Genomic DNA, 19,357 nt, shown 5'->3' with positions numbered 1-19,357 from the left:
GTGCAGAGGAGAGTGACGAGGATGATCAGGGGCTTGGAGATCAAGTTCTATGAGGAAAGGCTGAGGGACTTGGGAATGTTCAGTCTAGAGGAGGTTGAGGTGGGGGGGGAACATGATTGCTCTTTCTAAGTATCTGAAGTGCTGTCACTTAGAGGAGGAGGTATTGGCAGCTGAGATAGGACTCACAATAATGGGTTTAAATTAAGGGTGGGAAGGTACTGGCTGGATATTAGGAAGAACTTTTTTTTAATAAGAGTTGGTCAAAAGTAGAGTCCAGATACCTAGGGAGGTAGTGAGCTCCCTCCCCCACCCCACTGTCTGTCTTTAAGCAGCAGCTGGACAAATACTTGTCAGGGATGCTCTAGGTTGATCTTGCATTGAGCAGGGGGTTGGACTAGATGGCCTGTATGGCCTCTTCCAACTCTGTGATTCTATAATTCTATGAACAGGAACTGTGTAGGTAGCTACAAAGGCTGGGATAAGACTGCAAAATTGCCAGGGGGTGTTACATATCATTAAAGTGTCACTAAATGTAGCTGAAGGAAAAGAAAGAATTTGAGGCTCGTTTTGTTAAGATTAGCAATGCTGGGGGAAGAAAACAGTACACATTTCTACTTACTTTTAAAAAGCAAAACCAGCTAAAACTAATATACACAGACACAATACACAAATTTGATTACATAACATCCACAGTTAAATAAAATTTTTAAAAGACACTGATACAGATAATAAATGATTTGCATGAAAGATTTTAAATGTTTTAGTAACATCTCTTGTGTCTCAACTGGACAGATTCTGTAATCTTGGTAATATTCTAAATCTTGATCAGTTATTTATTTCTCTCTCTCTTTTTGCACTTGGAAGGCTAGGCTTCTGTCATTTCTTGGTGATCAAAGTTATGGTAGCTGTCAATTTTTTTCTATCCATTTCATAATAAACTGATTGTCCTCTCTAAAAAACCTAATGATATCTGAGGGTTTGGTAGGAGCTGAAACTGCAATATCTGTTCTATGACAAACTTTTTTTAAAAAACTTATTCTTCACTTTGGTAAAACGTCTGGTCAACATTAATAGAGATAAGGGTGCATATCACTGGGGGATATCTTCCCATCTAATGTTGACTTCTTCAATGTTCTCCTAAAAGGACTTGATACCACACCAAGAGGCAGAGACAGATGGAATGCAGGGGGAAGAGCGTTTGGTAGCAGAAGATAAATTACCAGTGGGTAAGAAGCATGGATTAACTCCTATCCCTCCATTTTATGGCAACTGAACAGTGTCATTATTCAACTAGCTGGCTGCTTCAGCTGAGGAATATCTTCAGACAAATTGCTCCATCATTGTTTCTTGAGAAAGAACATAAACAGGACACATGTTGGGCTGTGGGGAAGAGCTCTTTATTATACCCACTGTGAGGTCTGAACTTCATGCTGGATCCCTGAGCTTCAGTGCTGCAGATGCATTTGTGACTAGGGATAATGTGCATTCCAATAAAAACATGATTGTCAGACAAACTTACTTGAATTGAATCCCCTCGTTTACATGTGGTGAGCTCCTGATCAGACTGCCACCTAGGTGCTTTCTGCTTTGCACCTGATAGAAGGCTGGGTTTTCATTCAGGGGCATTACTTCACATGTACATGTTTGAAAAGCTCAAGTAACCAGCACCATGGTCAGCAACTTCTGCTGAAGAGCTGTGTTTTGCCTGCTGTTAAAATCCTGTTACTGGGATCAAACCTGGAGGCAGTCGCATATAACTGTGCCATTAAGTTTTCCCATTCATTTCCCCGAGGGGGGGGTGGAATGGTCAAAGCACCCTCCCCAAAATTGGTTTTGCTAGGAATTTTTGCTGAATCTGGTTCAGCAACTCTAACCCAAGATTACTCAAGTATGGGGGGAGAGGGGGAGGGCTGTACCTTGTTATCAGCAACACTATTTAGAGATGCATCCCCAGTGCATATGGGCCATACTTGATCATTCTTCATGACATATTTCTGGTTCCAAGCACGCTTATGCACTTTATAAACCATGTTTGTTTAGCTTTGTGTGTCAGATGCATAAATCACTTTTCATACAAGAAGACTGGAAACCTACAGTGATCACTTGAGCTTATTCATAACACTTGAGAAGTGGGCCACAACCAAGGGACACTGATTTTATTTTTTGCAATTGAATCTAGAATATGCCCAAGAAAAAAAGCCCTTGAACCCTGCTGTTCCCCCTTCCAGACTTTTTTTTTTTTGCCTTTCCTTACCAAAGCATGAACAAAGCTATGCATTATTCCTGTGTTACAGGAGTGTTTTCTTCAATGATTATACTTCACTAGGGACCTACGTTTCACTGTCAGTCCTGGAAATTGTCAGGAAATAATAAAGACATGAGTGCTGCTGAGCATGGACAGAGTATAGTTCTCCGCTAGCAACCTTAGAAAAGTTGTAACCATTCTTCCTTTTTACTACTGTCAGGGATCCCCTTCACCTCCTGCCATGTTCTGAGCTGTTTCAATCATTGCAAAGATCAAACCTGAGTTTACAATTCAATATTTAGTTCACTTGATTACTTTACACTTGACTATCATTCATTTGAGCCTTTTAAAAGATGACGGAATCCAGATATCCGGCACATGTTTGGCATAGGAAATGAAGAATTTCCACGACAGTCATTCTGTCCGATCACGCGTCTCCAGGAACAAACGCTTTGCGCTTTGCGTTTTGCTGAAGGAATTATACCAGCGATCGGGAAAACAGAAGGGGAAATAAGCACTCTCCTTGGTCAGAGGGGGAAACCAACGGGCGCATTTGCTCACGTTGTAGGGTCTCTGACACTGAAGGTCTGTGGAGTTGGGACACATACTCTGGTTTCTGGAAACAACTACAGGAGCGAGATCTGCTCGGTCTGCAGTTTTTCTGCCTATGACGGCCCGTTCCTACGTTCATCACGGGATGAACCTGCATGTGTGAATGAGCCTGGAGCTGCAGGCAAGGGAGACGCTCTGCTTGATGTGGACGAGTTTGCAAGGGCGGTGGGAAGGTTCCTGTTTCCATTTTAGGTATGCACGGAAACCATCTTCGGGGTCCGCCTCCCCGTAACGTGTGAAGGCAGGCCTTGGCCGGCCAGCCTCCCTGCCCGCCCCGTTTCCCCAGAACCAATCGCGCCTGCAGCGGCGAAGGAGTTAAGGCGCCTGCCTCCCGTTCCCTCCTCCTCCTCCTCCTCCTTCTCCGGCTGGCCGCTTCATCATGTAGGCAACCGGGGCCCCTTGCCTCTTTGCATGGAGCAGGGCGCTTGACGTCAGCTCTATGAATATTGCACGAAGAAGCCGGATTGCGAGCGCGGCGGCGGCGGCTCGATGTAGGCAAGGGCTCTTTCCCGGCGGGGAGCGTGGCGGGCAGGAGGCGCTGATCGCCGCCGCTTTGGAGCAGGAGGAGATCCGGCGCTTCCTGGCCCTGGGCGAGCGAGGCGGCCGGGCGTGCGGGCGGCCGGGCTTGGTGCTGCACGGCGAGGAGGAAGTTCTGGGCTGCGCTTTCCTTCCCCACCGCCAGGGGGCCCCCGGGGAATGTGACCTCAGCGGCCGGCAGTGGGGCAGGAGCCGCGGGAGGCTGCCGGGGAACTCCTGTGCCGCCGCCTCTGCCGCCAACTCGCTGCCGCCGCCGCCGCCACCGCCGCCGCCCGCTGCCCACCTCCTGCCAGCCAGCATGGCTGCGAAGGAGCGGCAGAAAAGCAAAGTGACCAAGGAGAGCGTCACCCTGTTGCCTTGCTTTTATTTTGTGGAGGTGAGTCCGGCCTTTGGGGCTGCGGTCGTGTCGAAAACTGGTTTCATTCGGCGCCCAGGAAACGGCCTTGCAAGGAGCCCACGCTCGTTCCCCTTGCCAGCTGCTGAGCTTCTAGCTGCTCTTCCTTGCTGAACAGCTGGACCGCGCAAAGAGCGCGGGGGCGCGCGTGCGCGCGCGGAAAATGGCCTGGCTGTGGCAGTATGTTGCTCCTGGGTTGGGGGGGGGGGGGAGAACACTGGCTATCATGGCTGGCATTCATGCCTAGAAACCCATGGGTCTCCTGGTCTCATCTTCCGTCTGCTGCGGGGAGGGAGGCTTCTGGTTTAAAAAAAAAATAACAACTGGAGGAATGCTTCAACCACAGCCATTTAAAAAAAAATGTTCCTCGATTCCCATCTTCTTCCCAGTTCCTAAAAACCGAAGGGGATTTTGCAAATGGGGGTGGGGTAGCTTGGTGAGATCATGTCAGGTGCACAGGACCATCCCACTGGGAGGGAAGGTGGGTGTAGGTATAGGTGCACTAGTCAAGCATTAGAAGAGGAAATGGAAATGGGAACATGGTAGGTTAGAAGTGTGTGTATACACACACACCTCTGTATATTTCCAGTTAAAGGCTAAAGATCAGTTATGGCTGCTCTTTGTTAGGATGCCTCAAGCCATGCTGTGCCTTCACTTGGGCTGCTCCTGACAGCACAGTGTATTAGGGCACTTGCTGCAATGTGTTTCTTTACAGCCAAGGGGGCCATAAAAAGGGTCTCTGATTCAGACGTTTGTTGACAGCTCAGTAAGCAAGTGGGAAGTCCTTATGGGGGCAGGGATAGTGAAAGAAGACGTGTGTGTGTGTGTGTGTTTGTGTGTGTGTGTGTGTGAGAGAGAGAGAGAGATATTCAATCTGTTTTTGTTTTAGAGGGAAGTCAGCAGCAGACAGGTCAACTCCTCGAGTCATACCCTGGCCTCACTTCAGTGGCTATTTATGTTGACCTGTCAGGATAGCTCTATCCATAATGGGAAATAGCCATTTCTAGAATGTGAGTGTCACAGGTTGGTTGCACTGATCACATGGTGTTTAAGGTAGTGCTAGATCTGCAAGTAAAGGGTGGTATTAAAGGAACAAGATTTAAGGTGGTAACTGCTGATTTTTTAAAACTTGGTCCTGAATAAGTGCATTCATTCTCATGATTACTCAAGTAATACAAGGTTGCCCAAGCACAAAAACACTTGGTTCAAAAAGATGATAAAAGGGGTGTGTGAGATTCATCCCATTTAAGAATTGTTTCCCCTAAAGTACCTACTTAGTCTTTTTTATTTCATAAACAAGAAATAAAAAACCTTTGGGGCACATACAGAACATTAACTTAAAGAAGTTAGGACCTCAGCTTGTTACTGAATGTGGCTTGTGTGGTAAAATGTCAATGGAACATTCTAAGTAGGCCCACTCATGGGCCTTCCATACTAGCCTTATGTGATGGAAACAGCAGCTACTCACAGGATGTCTCCGTGGTGTTCCAAAGCTGTGGGAAGTGGGCCCTGTGCCATTGGAAACATTCCAACACTGACAGGTGCTTTCAAGGAACATCATAGAAAAGGATGCTTAAATAGTGACTCATCAGATCCATTGCTTCCTGGTGCTTTTGTCACTCAACCAGGTGGAATAGCCATTAAAGAGAAACCAGAGGCCATTGTAGTCTCATGGTTTAACCTGGGGGGAGGGGTGGGGGTGGGATTCCACACAGGGAAGCTTTTGTTGGGAGCTTCCATGCAACATTGTGTTCATTCAGAGAATGACTCCAGAGATTCCTGGGGCTTTCCCTTTTGGAATGAAGCAAAAATCCCGAAACCTTTGCTCTTGTTCAGATGAGAAACTGCAGGGTGACTGCACATGGAACATCCCTGTGGTTGCTCTGCCCACAATCAATCCAGAGAGGGGATGGAGCTAAGGTTTGCCTTCAAAATGGTGGAGCCAATTGCTCCTTTTCTGTCCCGCTCCCTTTAGCCCATTTTTCTTTTCATGTTATAAATGGACCACTATGTAGAGTTATGCCTTGTGTCTGCTGTGAAAGGGGAAAGAAAGGGGAAGAACTATTCAGAGCTGTTGGCCCCCCCAGAAGAATTCATGTCATGTGGGCACTTCTCTGCTGATGCGACAAAGGGAAAGAGGGTGGGGATGGTATCAGCAGGAAGTTGCATGCACATGGAGTGGTATGGACCTTGTTCCTGTCTACTTTCACCCCACTCACTTCTGTTTGCTTGTGGGGGTGCTGTTTTGCAGCACCATGTGAAAGTGGTCCAGGACCTGAACAGCTCTGCTAAAAGAAAGTATTAAAATATTTTATATTAGTCTTGCAGTCTGCTGATTTCAGAATATCCAGCAGAACATGGTGAAGCTATATGATGAACAGAATCATGGAGTGCAACTCTTTCCAAGCAGTATCACTTGAAAGGAGAACTGGATGATATAAGAGATGTTATGTCATCTTGCTTCAAGTTTCCCACCCCCTTAAGTGGTAGTCAATCAAATGGAAAGAAGAAAGTCAGAACATAATGATGTCATATCAAGCATTTTTCTTTCTGTACATATATAATTGAGGAAAAATAAAGAAGAGACATAGAGTGTTGACTTTCAGTGTCAGTGGTGCACCCCTACTATCATCTAGTCCCTACCTCTTCCAGTTGTAGAGCTGCATATTTCAGGGTTGCCAGGTCCTCCCCCGTCAACAGCAGGGGATGGGAGGGGTAAGGCTGCCAGATCCAGGTTGGGAAACTCCAGGAAATTTGGAGATGGAGCCTGGGGAGGACAGGGATCTCAGTGCAATATAGTGCCATGGAGTCCACCCTCCAATACATCCATTTTCTATAGGGGAACTGATCTCGGTAGTCTGGAGATGAGCTATAATTCTGGGATATCCCCAGGTCCCACATGGAGGATGGCATCCCTGACTTCAGTAGTCTCCTCTGTAAAGAACATCCTGTACAGTTGTACAGTTCTAGAGTGGGGAGGGGTTTACAGGCCAGCTTGTTCAACCCCCTGCTCAATCCAGGTAGTCGAAGGCTACAGCATCTCCCATGGATGGCTGTGCAACCTCAGCTTGAAAAGAGTCTCCCATTCTCTTAAGTAGGTAATTCTGGGATTGAGCCATTCTTAGCATTAGAAAGTTCCTCCTAATGTTGAACCTTAATTTACCCTCCTGTAATTTAAGCCAACAAGAAAAGTAGCAGGTCAAAGGAAAGTGTACTGACTGGTTACTCTTCCTTACATGCTCATTTTCCATGGGTAAGGAGCAGGTGTTATGTATAGGATGCAATGAAAAAGACCTACAGTGTGGAGTGGTACAGTCTCAAGAAAGTAATCTTGTGCAGATTATTTTTGGATACAATAATTTTACCAGAACATATCTGGAACTCAATATCCATCTGACAGAACCTCATGGAATCATTCTAATATAGCCTCTGGCAAGCTGTCTGTAGCTTGCAGGACTGTATACAAAGGAAACAAATATCAAAAATAACTTGCATTGAACAATGGAAATATTATCACACTCTGCTGACTGTTAGCAAAATGAAATGAAAGTTAGCCAGTGTGGTGGTTAGAGCAGGGGTCCTTCACTATTTTGAGCCTGTGAGTACTTTTGAAATTTGAGAAAGTGTAGGTGGGTACTGCCAATAGTTGCCAGTGGGAGTTGTCATCAGTGTGTGAGGGGGGAAATACAAAAAGTTAGGAGGTTCTAAACCAAGTGTCCTTTATTTGATAATGGGGACAGCTATATCAGAAAGGTTACCCCATGCAAATCCAAAGATAATGCCTTCTGGGATCTTCTGAGGCATCTCCTGTCCCAGTTAGTTAGAGGAAAGCCAGGGTTAACTGTTTGTTTTGGGAAGAAGCACATGGGTGCTAGAAGATACATCAATGTGATCAATGAGGCCATGTCCGCTGTTCTGGAGATCATTGAATTAGAGTGTTGGACTAGGAGCTATGAATTCATGGTTGAGTGGTGACGAATTCTGGTTCTGCTCAGATACTCTTTTTGTGCAAAGAAAGTGATGTCTTGAAACTGCTTCAAATAAGGATTCTCCTTTCAGGATTTTGCAGATGCTTGTTCCTCTTGGAATTACTCTGGGATCATTTGAACAACATTCCTGAGATAAACAACGTCATACAGATATCACACTGGAGCTTAATCCCTCTCTCTTTCTCTCACCCCCCACCCCCACCCCCATTTCTTTACATTTAGGTAGATAGCTATTCCTGGGTGCACAGATAGCAGCCAGGAATGTGAGGCCTTTTCTTATTAAAACTTGATGGTTTACCAAATCCCTAGGTAAATATTAAATCATCAGGTGAGGTTTTGTGGATTCACTAGAGCTTTGTACTATCAAGGATGGTATGTTAAATTTGTTTAGAAATACAGAACTACATTTCGAACTTATAAAATAAAGTATAAAAAGTGTGTGTAGATACACACACATGCATACAATAAAACCTAGTTTCATTGAGGTGGTAAACTGATATCTGCAATACGCCATCTCAGATGCCAGATGAGGGACTTGCCTGATTGAATGCTCTTCCATACAAAGTCTTTCCTCCACATTCCTTCATTGCTAGATGTTGGAGAAGGATTCTAGCCTAGTCTACTTCATGACATGCTAGTTTTCTATATACAGGGAGGACCATTCAGTCATGGGAGCCCCCATCTGCAGTCTGAAGGGGTACCATTTAGCCACATCTTTGCCAGCTCAGTGTATATACCAAACAAGGAATCAGGGTTCCTGTTGTAAAGATTTCAGTATCCTAGCTTGATGATCTGTAGAAAGCAAAAGCAAGCCTGGTTTGCATGCTGTCCAAGGTTTGTAGTCATGACAACAACCAACCTTGAGTCAAGCCAGACTCCTCAATTATGAAGGCCAGATTGCATTGGGAATGGCATCTCAGCACCCCTCTGCTGTGCTCCATTTATCAGCTTATGTCCACAGTTCTGCAGAAGAACTTCAACTCTGAAGTTTCTAGAAATGGTTGCAATTCAGCAAGAACTTTGTAGTAGATAGAAATGAAAATGAGAGTAACTGGGACCCATGAGGTTAGGTTATGATGATTAATTAGATTAACAGTTAGAGAAGTCAAAGTAGGCATCAAAACTTCAATCCTCAGAGACCCTAGAGGGTAGTTCTTGGCCTTCTGTTTGCTGTACTAGGTCATGCAGGCCTTTGTGCCCACTTCATTCTTCAAACCACTGTGGCTTTAAGGACAAACAAATAGAAAATAAAACTGAGGCCAGCGTTAGAAGTGTTCTAAACCTCAGATTTACATTTGCATTGAGAGCATGCAGTTTGTTATCAAGGATGCATAAGAGATTCTGGATGTCACAATTAATGCAATTTGCTTGAGATAATACTGTATTTACTCAAAAGGAAGACAACTCTCAATGTAAGAAAAACCCTTTAAATATTATACACAAAAAGAAAGATTATTATTGGATGTACCAGAACTTGTATTCAGATATAAGATATAAGAACTTGTATTCAAATATAAGATGACCGTCCCTTTGTTGCATAGCTGTGAAAAAACCTAGACTTGCATTTGTAGCTATGTTAAAATTAAGACAGCTGTTCACTACTGACTCAGACCTTATAAAACATGTGGACTATTAAAGTGATCCTGAACACCTGACCAGCCATATATACCCTACGGTTATCCTGTGCAGCACTAGGCTGAATACCGGTTGTGTTATGACTGACAGTTGTGAACCCTAGTCGGTCCCCCCTCTCTTCCACCCCCTCATATTCCATTTCCTACCACCAGCACCACCAAATCAAATATGACTTGGGAGGGAGTGTGACAAACACACCCTTTCTCCTTCCCTTCACATCCCCTTTCTATTTCCTCCTAAATTCTACTTCCCAACAACAGTAATCTGTGAACCTTAGGGGCATGTGCATGTGTGTGCACCCGATTTTTGTTGTTGTTTTTAAAACCAAACCAAGGAGGAGGAGATTTACTGGACATGTTAATACCCCGCCTCAGCAGGGAGGGCAGGGTATAAATCGAATTAAACATAAACATAAACATGACAGTTCATCTCTTCCTACAATGGGATAGGATGGTTCTTGGAGGAAGGCAAGAAGGAATGAAAGCTGAAGAAGGATGACACAGAAAAGCAAGGAGCCACTACAGTTATGCAGCCTTTTTTGTAAAGGCTCTGCTGTACTACTGGAGACCCCTGGTGCCTAAGCCTGACACACATGGATGGCACTCGCCTCATTATTCCATCCCAAGCAGCTTGATGAGAGACACTTGGAAATATTTTGTTTCAAGTTTGGATCCAGATTTGGGTACCTGTGGGTCTAAGTGCTCCACGCCAAAGACGTGGATCACTGGAGAAAAACTTGAATAACTTCAAAATCAATATCCTACTTTATCTGTATTTAGAGTGCAGTGAAATTGATGGTCAGAAAGTTCATGGTCACATGACACATTGATTTAGAGAATCCATTAACAAAAAGATATGCTAAGTACTATAGTTGATGGCTTTATAAGGGAACTCTGCAGATTCACAAAGGATAGGTCTGTCAGTTAAATATAGCTTGAAGTAACTACCTCTGAATTATAGTTGCTGGGGAGAAAGTCACAGCAAGCTAGAATATTATTTTCATGCCCTGTTAGTGAGACTTCCTTGAGGCATCTGCTTGGCCATTGGGGGACACAGGTTGTTGGACTAAATGGACTTTTGTCTGGTCTAATGGTCTAGTCACAACTTTTAAATATTTCTTTGTCTATGAACTCTTGAGATCTCTGATAGACAGATGGGCTGGAGCTCAGTATCTTTGTGGGTTAATTGTGTCCTGGTTTCACTTAGGGCTCTAACACTGAGGTTGTCCCAGGATATTACATGTTAGGGGACTTGGTGGCATAATTATCCAGTGTCACCACCCACATGTGTCTGTCAAGAAGTTTCAGAGTGAATTCAAAGAGAAGGCACAGAATTGTTCAATGCACATTCCTGAACATAGAGCACTGCCAGCCTGGAAGACAAAACCCCTTTGACACTATGCAGCTTTTACAGCTGCAATGATTACAGGATTACTATACAAAGGAGTAATATTCATTACATGGATCTAATTGTGGATGCATCCAGACCACCAGCTTTCTCTTGGGAGAGGATATTCTGCAGCCGCTACATATTCATGCATCAAGTGTTTCAAGAAGTCCAAATTGTATCCAACACAAGCTCTATCCCATTTTAGGAATCTGATCAGTTGTTTCTCCTGATCCTGGTTGAGGACAGCTGGATATCTCTTGAGCCAAGGATCACCAGTAAGTTCTTATTTTCAGAGCAAAGAGCTATGATGGCTATGTGAAAGCAGAAGTAGAACTCTCCTGCTCTGCTTGTGCCTGCTTCGATGTCCAAAGGATTGCCACCTACCATGCCAAGTCAACATTTGTGGGTCCCTGGTAAAATCTTGTAAGGGTAAAATGAGAACTGGTGTACAAGTTTTTTTGAAAAATCAACTCAGCTGAAGACCTGCTGCCATCATGCATCTGCCTTGAGGAGTTAGGAACCATGTCAGCATCAATAACATTTGTTGGAGGTTTGCAGTTAGATCACTGAGACTGAAGTGCATCTAACCTTGTGTTAAGAGTGGACAATAACTGTAAACTTTATATTAGAGTCAGGACGTCTCTTATTATGTATCTGTCTCTAGCTTATAGATCTGGTAATGTCTTAGGCTACATATTTGCCTAAATTATATATTAGCTTATGCTTCCTTCAAAGTTATTCTGGGAACTGTAGTTTGGCAAGAATGTTGAGAATTCTATAAAAGTCTCCAGCTACCCAAACCACTGCATTTTTATTTGTTTGTGCCCATCCCTACCCAGAACTATGGTTAAAAGTGAGGGGGGGGAGGGAATACTATTAAACAAATATTAAGTTTGTTATATAGACTCTGGGCACCATTTAAGAGCCATACATATATTTACAGATCTAGAAAAAATATTGCAAATTATGAAAACATAATTCATACCACTAAACATCATGATTCATGCAATCCATTGTATGTAAATTGTTAGCTTCCCCACCACCACCACTTTTAGCCACTGTGCATAGAAACACTGAAATGCTACTGGATTGTTCATTACAGTAACAGAACTGTGCCATGTTTTTAAAAATAAATGTGGCCTCTTTGATACTCTTTATGCAGTGCTGTCTCTCTGCTCTGTAGCTTACCACTGAAAGTATCTCATTGATTTATGCACATCCTACTAATGTTAGATGTAGGTTGTACATTTGTATGCAGAATAAAGTACACTGACTGTGTTTTGATATGCATATTCATTCACGAAAGATAATTGAGTGGGTTTTTAAAGGTTGTTCTAACCATAGAACATTAAGGAAGCATGCATTGTTTTGATTGTATGTTATCATGAAGAAAGGACATCCTTTGTTCTTATTGCATTATTCTGTGTTAGAATATGGGGGGAGGGTCTGAATTATGTAGGTCTGCTCCAGATGGGCTGGGATTTAGCCCTCATGTGTTGCAAGGACAGGGATTATTATTATTATGTTTCTCTTTTTTTAGATACAGGAGGGGGGGAATATATGTGTAACCCTTTTGTTCCCAGAATCATCTTAAAATAATGTTCCATTTACTCTGCCATGCTTAGCATGGGGTACAGAGGAATTTCAGGACAAAATGTTGTAGCTCTCTGGTATGTGTGACAACTCTTATTTTTGTTGTAACCTTCTGCTTGTATTTTTCAAGAGTTTTTCAGCAGTATAGATATCTTGAAATCCATCAATTTGTAGTTTTTGAGTAGATACAGGTTTCACTCCTAAAACAATAACTGATATATTTGATCCATTATAGTTTTGGTAGAATGCTTATGAAAATGCACAGAGAACCGTATTCCCAAGAATAGGTGTGCTCTATCTCTAGCTGTTTAACCAGCACAAAAGTGTCGTCTGGATGAAGCTTGACTGGAGCCCACCAGGAATTTCCAGAAACTTCCTGTAGAATCTTATTTATTGGTAGTTCAAATATGTAGACACTATCTAAATTCAGAGATGATGCAGGGCATTGTCTTCCCCCTCAGTTTAGCCTACATATGATTATTCCTTAGCAGCACTTGTAATTCTGACTCACATGTTTATTCTGTACATAGAATAGCTATTAAAACAATTAAATGGACCCAGGTATCAGATCTGCCTTAAAAAGCAGCTGATTGATATGTGTTACTAATCGGGCTGTAGTTAGTGGGAGATTCCCCCTCCCTTCCAAACAAGATTCACAGCCAGTACTTTTAAAAGAGCCCCATGGCACAGAGTGGTAAAGCTGCAGTACTGCAGTCGGAGCCCTCTGCTCACAATCTGAGTTCAAACCCAGTGGAAGCTGGTTCAGGTAGCCAGCTACAGGTCGACTCAGCCTTCCATCCTTCCGAGGTCAGTAAAATGAGTACCCAACTTACTGGGGGGAGAGTGCAGAAGACTGGGGAAGGCAATGGCAAACCACCCCGTAAAAAGTCTGCTGTGAAAACGTTGTGAAAGCAATGTCACCCCAGAGTCGGAAACAACTGGTGCTTGCACAGGGGACTACCTTTACCTTTACCTTTGCTTTTAAAATTCTCAATTTCTGTTTGACTTCACTAGGGGTAGATTCAAGAACAGACCTTTAAATCTTTACAAAAAAAAATGCACCCTTCTTGTCAGTCTCTAACCTATTCTTGACATCATGCCAGTGACCATATTCATACATCACATCCTATTGGTTGGATGTGATAAGCGGGGGGCGGGGCGGAGAGCCAAGCATCTTTTCTTCATTATTAAGTATCCTTGTTCCTCCCCACGCTTCTGCCTAGCTGCATTCCTGATTTTTTTAATGCTTTCGAACTATATGTCTTTTACAATCCTCATTCCCTTTCTCTCTCGCCAATTGAATAAAGTTAGAATCTGATGGCACCTTTAAGACCAACAAAGTTTTATTCAAGGTATGAGCTTTTGTGTGCAAGCACACTTCTTCAGCTTGAAAAAACTTTGTTGGTCTTAAAGGTGTAATTGGGCTCTATTCTATTGCTTCAGACCAACACAGCTACCCCCTGGCTCTCTCTCTTGCCAATTGTCAGTCCCCTCCCCCTCCCTCTGTCCAGCCACATCAATGCATCCTCTAAATTGTACCCCTAAATGTACCCTAAATTGTTTTGACAAGTCTTACCCTTTCTCTCTTTTGCAATTTTGCATTGTTTTCCTCTCTAGAAAAAAAAAGCTGAGGTAGAACCTTCATGTTCATGGCTCGGTCACAGCTGTCTTCTGAGATATAAATGGAGCTCTGAAGGAGGACTCTCACTTTATGAGAAGAAAACTGTTATAGTGGGTTATGAACTACTTTTGGCCATAAGAGTGATTTGGTTTGAACCCTTTTTATTGTGAAAGTTGGCAAAGTGAATAAACACATGTGATTAATAGTGCAATTCTAAACAGAGTTTAACACAATTTTGGATTGCATTGTGAATTTTGTTTTCTAGCAGCATTTGAAATTTCCTCTCTGAAGGGCGTAAGTCTCCAAGGCACTAACCTGCTTGGAGAGTCATAATTAGTGGGAGGGGGGCTCGGAGAGAAAGCAGACAGAGCAAGAAAGTATCTTGAGAAAAAGCACAATTGATAGCTGAATGGAGCAGCAAGGTTTTCTGTATGCTTCCATCTCTGTATTCAGGAGACTAACAGCTATGGAACATACTGGATGAAGGGAGCTTTGACTCTTGAAAATTCATGCTCTGAAAATCTTGTTGGTCTCTGCTACTGGACTCAAATCTAGTCGAACAAATTATTATTGTTGTTGTTATTGTTATTATTTGTTTATATTCCGCCCATGCCCCTATTGGGGACTCAGAGCAGAGTACAGCAAATAGAAATAAAATCACAATAAAATCATAATAAAACCAATTACAACATTCATCAAAGTGCAGCAAGATGATTCAACAAGATGACATGACAGCAAGGTGGTATAGCACAAAATAGTACCGCAATACAGCATCACAGTACAGTAGTGCAGTAGAGCAGCAGAGCAGCAGAGCAGTAGGGGGAAGCCAACCAACCGATTGATAAATAGATGCCCACTGCCTCATTTAAAGACCTGGAGGAACAGCTCCTTTTTGCAGGCCCTACGAAAGGCCAGCAAGCCAGGTAGGGCCCGGATACCACCAGGTCGGGGCCAGGACCGAGAAAGTCCTGGCCCTGGTAGAGGCAAGACGGGCATCTCTTGGGCCAGGGACTATCAGAAGATCTTGGGAGGCTGAACAAAGCGACCTCCGGGGTGTATATGGGAGGAGACATCATATTCCAGTTTTCTTTGCAAATTCCTTCCTCCCCCTAAATACAGTTTCTAATTAATTTCCTCAGTCAAGTTCTTAGATAAGCTAAGGAAAAGTGGCATCAGGGCATATTCAGGAACAATTGAAATTCCTTACCCCCTCCCAGTCAAGATCGCTTCAGATTTTGAAACTTGGCTAAGTATATCAGTTAAAAACTATCCTGTGGAAATGGAATTTGCTGAGGGGAAGTGGTGGTTGCATTGCCAAGCTCTAGATAGGACCTAGAAGAAGAAGAATTGCAGATTTATATCCCACCCTTCTCTCTGAATCAGAGACTCGGAGCAGTTTACAATCTCCCATATCTTCTCCTCCCACAACAAACATCCTGTGAGGTGGGTGGGGCTGAGAGGGCTCTCACAGCAGCTGCCCTTTCAAGGACAACCTCTGCCAGAGCTATGGCTGACCCAAGGCCATTCCAGCAGGTGCAAGCGGAGGAGTGGGGAATCAAACCCAGTTCTCCCAGATAAGAATCCACGCACTTAACCACTACACCAAACTGGCTCTCAATTCTCCCAGAATTGCAACTGATCTCCAGACTACAGAAATCAGTTCCCCTTAGGTCTACCATGCCCCTAGTGAAGACCAGGCATCCCCTGCCCCCAGCACCCACTGTCAGCTATTGATCTGAGTGACAGCAGAAGAACAAAAATAAAAAACTTGCCATGTTTCAAGTGGTGCTACATTACTTATAGTAAAAAACGTGTTTTTATTTGACGTAACATAGTGCTGCAGCCAACATCATGGCTTCCCATGTTCTTGCCTGCAGCCCTACCACTGGCTCCCTAGTTTCCCTGGAGATTATTTAGCTATTATTCATGGAATTGAATTTTTGACCACCGTTCCCAAAACTGGACTCAGGGCAGTTCACAACAGTTACAATTACAATTACAACAGAGTAAAATAAAAATAACAAATGGTAAAAACATTATAGTTCTCTACAAAAAAACCCCAACAAGATGGCATCAAGTCATAGTGGTGCCACTATCTTGCAGAATGGATGAAAGTGGAAGTATCAAGATGAAGCTGTCACTGCCCTCAGCCAAATACCAAATTTGGGGCTGGATTCTATGGCATTATGCTTTGCTGAGGTACCTCCTCTCCCCAGATTCCACCAGCCCCCAAATCTCCAGGAATTTTCCAGCCAGAGTTGGTATTCCTAAGCAGTGGGTAGGGAAAACAGTTAAAATTTACCACCCACCTTACATTCTAAATCCCCATACTAGTAGTTGTCTGAGCAAAAATTAGAATTGGAATCCCAATTTTCCTCTCATAGCATCCGATTGGACTTTCACTTCTGTAGTCTACAAGGAGGTATCTGTTTTAGTCTAAATGATGTCCAGCTAATTGCCTTGCCATTTTTCTTGTGAATTCTTTTAGACCATACATTCAGTGCTTGTTTGACCACTAAAAGATCATAATTTATCACACCACTTCATTCAACAGAGTTAACATGTTTAAATTCGTTAGAGGGAGGCTATTTAGACTGGAGGAGGCCTTCTAACTTTGCTGAACATAGTGGTGGGATACAGGCCATCATGACTTGAGGTTTATAATCGCCACATTGAACAAACAGTGGGAGGAGGGAGGACATTTAGAACATAATTAGTGTGGATTGCCTAGTGGTGAATCTATGTTTGATTTATTTTTCATACTTTCTACTAGCATCAATCTGTAAGTAGTGATGGGCACAAACGGAACCGTGAATTTTGCTTCAAGGTTCAGTTTGTGCTCTGTTCATGGTTCATGAACTGAAGTTCATGACTTCCACAAATGTTTAAAGTAGTTCATAGTAGTTCAGGGCAGTTTGTGGATATAATCCCTTTAAACCTATGCTTTCTGCTCCCCACAAAAGCCACAAAAAGAGCTCAGTGGCAGAGAGCAGTCTGTTCCCTACTGCTCAGCAGTTTTGCACTTTCTTGTGCGGTCTCTTTAAAGTTTAAAAGGAGTACATAAAGTTTAAAGGGAGTGCACAGCTTTTTTGTGTGTTCTTGGGCAAGCCTTTTAAAATGTAAAGGGACTACACTAGAAAGCATGAAAAACAGCTGATCAGTCTCAGCTGTTTTCCATGCTTTCTGCAAACCCCATTTAAAGGGTCTGTGGTTCTTCTTAACAGGGTTTGCAGGGCCCTGAAGCAGTTTGGTTCATAAATGAACCTCCCAGCTGAACCACAAACTGACATGAACCATATTTTCCTGGTTCATGAAGCCTGGTCCAGGCTTCAGATTTAGCGGGAGTTCACAGGAGCACAGCTCCTGAACCTTTCTGACAGTTTCCTCTCCTCCTCCCCACCTACCTTGTCCATTGAATAGTAGGTGCAGCTGCATAAAAATTCCTGAATTAGGAGAGTAGGCAGCCAGCCAACCACCAGGGGCTTTGCCATGCCCCCAGCAGCCCTCATTAACCCTTGGAGAAGACCACACCACCCTTTCTCCACTTTTTATGTGATTTTGGGTGGTGGGTGGCTTGCTGGCCTTTAAACTGGGAGGGGGCAGCCCAGAAGAGTTCTGGACAAGCAGGCCTCACTCACCTGGGGTCTCCTTTCTTTTATCGAGTTGCTTTTGGCCGTGGGGGGGGGGGGCAGAATATGCTAATGAGTTATGCTAATGAGCTCCACCACTTATTATTCTACAAAACGACCCCTGCTAATGTCTATCTGTAAGGTCAAGAAAATTCCTCTATCTAAGTGACCGCCTTTAAAATCATGATTTGTGAATATATTTACATTATCCTTAGTATTGGCTTGTTTTTTTAAAGTAGGTCACTCCAATAAGTTAGTCAAATATCCTCATTTGGTTCTTTAAAATGAAAAGACTTTTAAAAACAAACTTGTAGTTTCTAAAGTATTTAGCACGGTTATTATAACATTTAGAGAACACAAAATAGCAAATATCACACAGTTTATTGTTCCCATCATTAAAAATGATTGGTGTGTGTGTGTGTGTGTGTGAGAGAGAGAGAGAGAGAATTGATCTTACAAATATCAGAGGATAAGTTCTAATCTAAAGCAATACACTTTTTTTCTTTTTGCTGTAAGTGGACTCTCCATTATAGCAAGAATTATCAGTGACCCTTCTCAGATATGATAATAAAAACATAGGGCTTGTGTGCTGAGATATCTCACTATGAAAGCCATCCTAAGCAGGTCTGCTCAGAATCCTACTCAAGTCTGTTGAATGGGATTTCCTCCCATGAAAGTGTTCTTAAAATGCCGTTGTAATTACCATAAGCAATACTTTCCAGCATGTAAGAGGACATGGCTGCACTATAAGAAGGAAAATAGTATGACTAAATTGTCATCTCTCAGAGTCATCCTGTTCTAAATTATAAATGTGTTGCAGTCTGGATGGTGTTAGATCACACTGAAATAATGTTTTTAAAAGTTTCCTTTCAGATTTACAGATAATCAGGCTAGAGTGGACATTAGCCCATAGTAGTCTCTGTTCATATATATGATTCATCCCTGATCTGTGACCCATTTTCTTAACAAGCTGGTCTCAGTTTAACTCCAGTAAATACAACTTGCCAATCAAATATTTTTTATATACTGCCTACTCCAATTTGTAATTCAAATATTGTTTTGTTACATACAAAATTATAATTTCTAATGAGAGTAAACAGGTTTTATCTCAAAATCTTGGAAGATGAAAAGTCTTATATCGTGCATTTTAACAGTAATGATGATGTAATGTGACCATAACATTTTCAATACACATCATAAACCAGGGGCCAAAACTGGGCTTGCCAGGTCAATCAGGGTGAGTGCATCTTTGAATATGGCAGCAAACAGGCAGGCTCCTTATTGACATAATGTTGGTTTTCATAGCTACTCAGAAAGTAGAAAGACTTTTGCTACATTTCTCAGTGCCTCCACAGTTCCCAATGATGTCAGGGATGAGAGCATACCCTTCTCCCAAGCCAGAAGAAAGGTAGGACTGAACAAAGACCTCACACTGAGATTATGAGGCACTTAGAAACTGTGAGACAACTTTCTACCTTTATGGTCATCCAAAGCCCAGAGCAAGATCAGAGAGAAGACTTTCAGAAAATTCTTGCCACTTTCTTCCATAACTCAGCATGATATCAGAGACGGGGGCAGTCAGTGGTGAGCATATTAAAGAAATGGACCAGAGGAGAGAGGTACAGACCTAGTACTGGATCCAACCAAGTTTTTGCTCAGTCTCACTCAGTCTCTGTTTGTTATAATAGCTTCCCACCCCCCCAACCCACATGA

General features: G+C 43.0%; 1 protein-coding gene across 1 annotated transcript in view; it reads left to right on the top strand.

The window, feature by feature from the left end:
- Window positions 1-3,171: 3,171 nt before the first annotated feature.
- PLPPR4 (phospholipid phosphatase related 4) overlaps window positions 3,172-19,357 on the top strand; it is a 49,423-nt gene continuing 33,237 nt past the window's right edge. Inside the window, exon 1 of the mRNA XM_060232206.1 lies at window positions 3,172-3,770. Within this exon, the coding sequence (XP_060088189.1) occupies window positions 3,297-3,770 (474 nt within the window). The 5' untranslated portion in view covers window positions 3,172-3,296. The remainder of the gene's footprint in view (window positions 3,771-19,357) is intronic.

This window comes from Heteronotia binoei, chromosome 2, assembly GCF_032191835.1.
Source record: "Heteronotia binoei isolate CCM8104 ecotype False Entrance Well chromosome 2, APGP_CSIRO_Hbin_v1, whole genome shotgun sequence".
Classification (NCBI taxonomy): Eukaryota; Metazoa; Chordata; class Lepidosauria; order Squamata; family Gekkonidae; genus Heteronotia; species Heteronotia binoei.
Note: the sequence above shows the minus strand (reverse complement) of the source record. Positions and strands in the feature narration are given on the sequence as shown.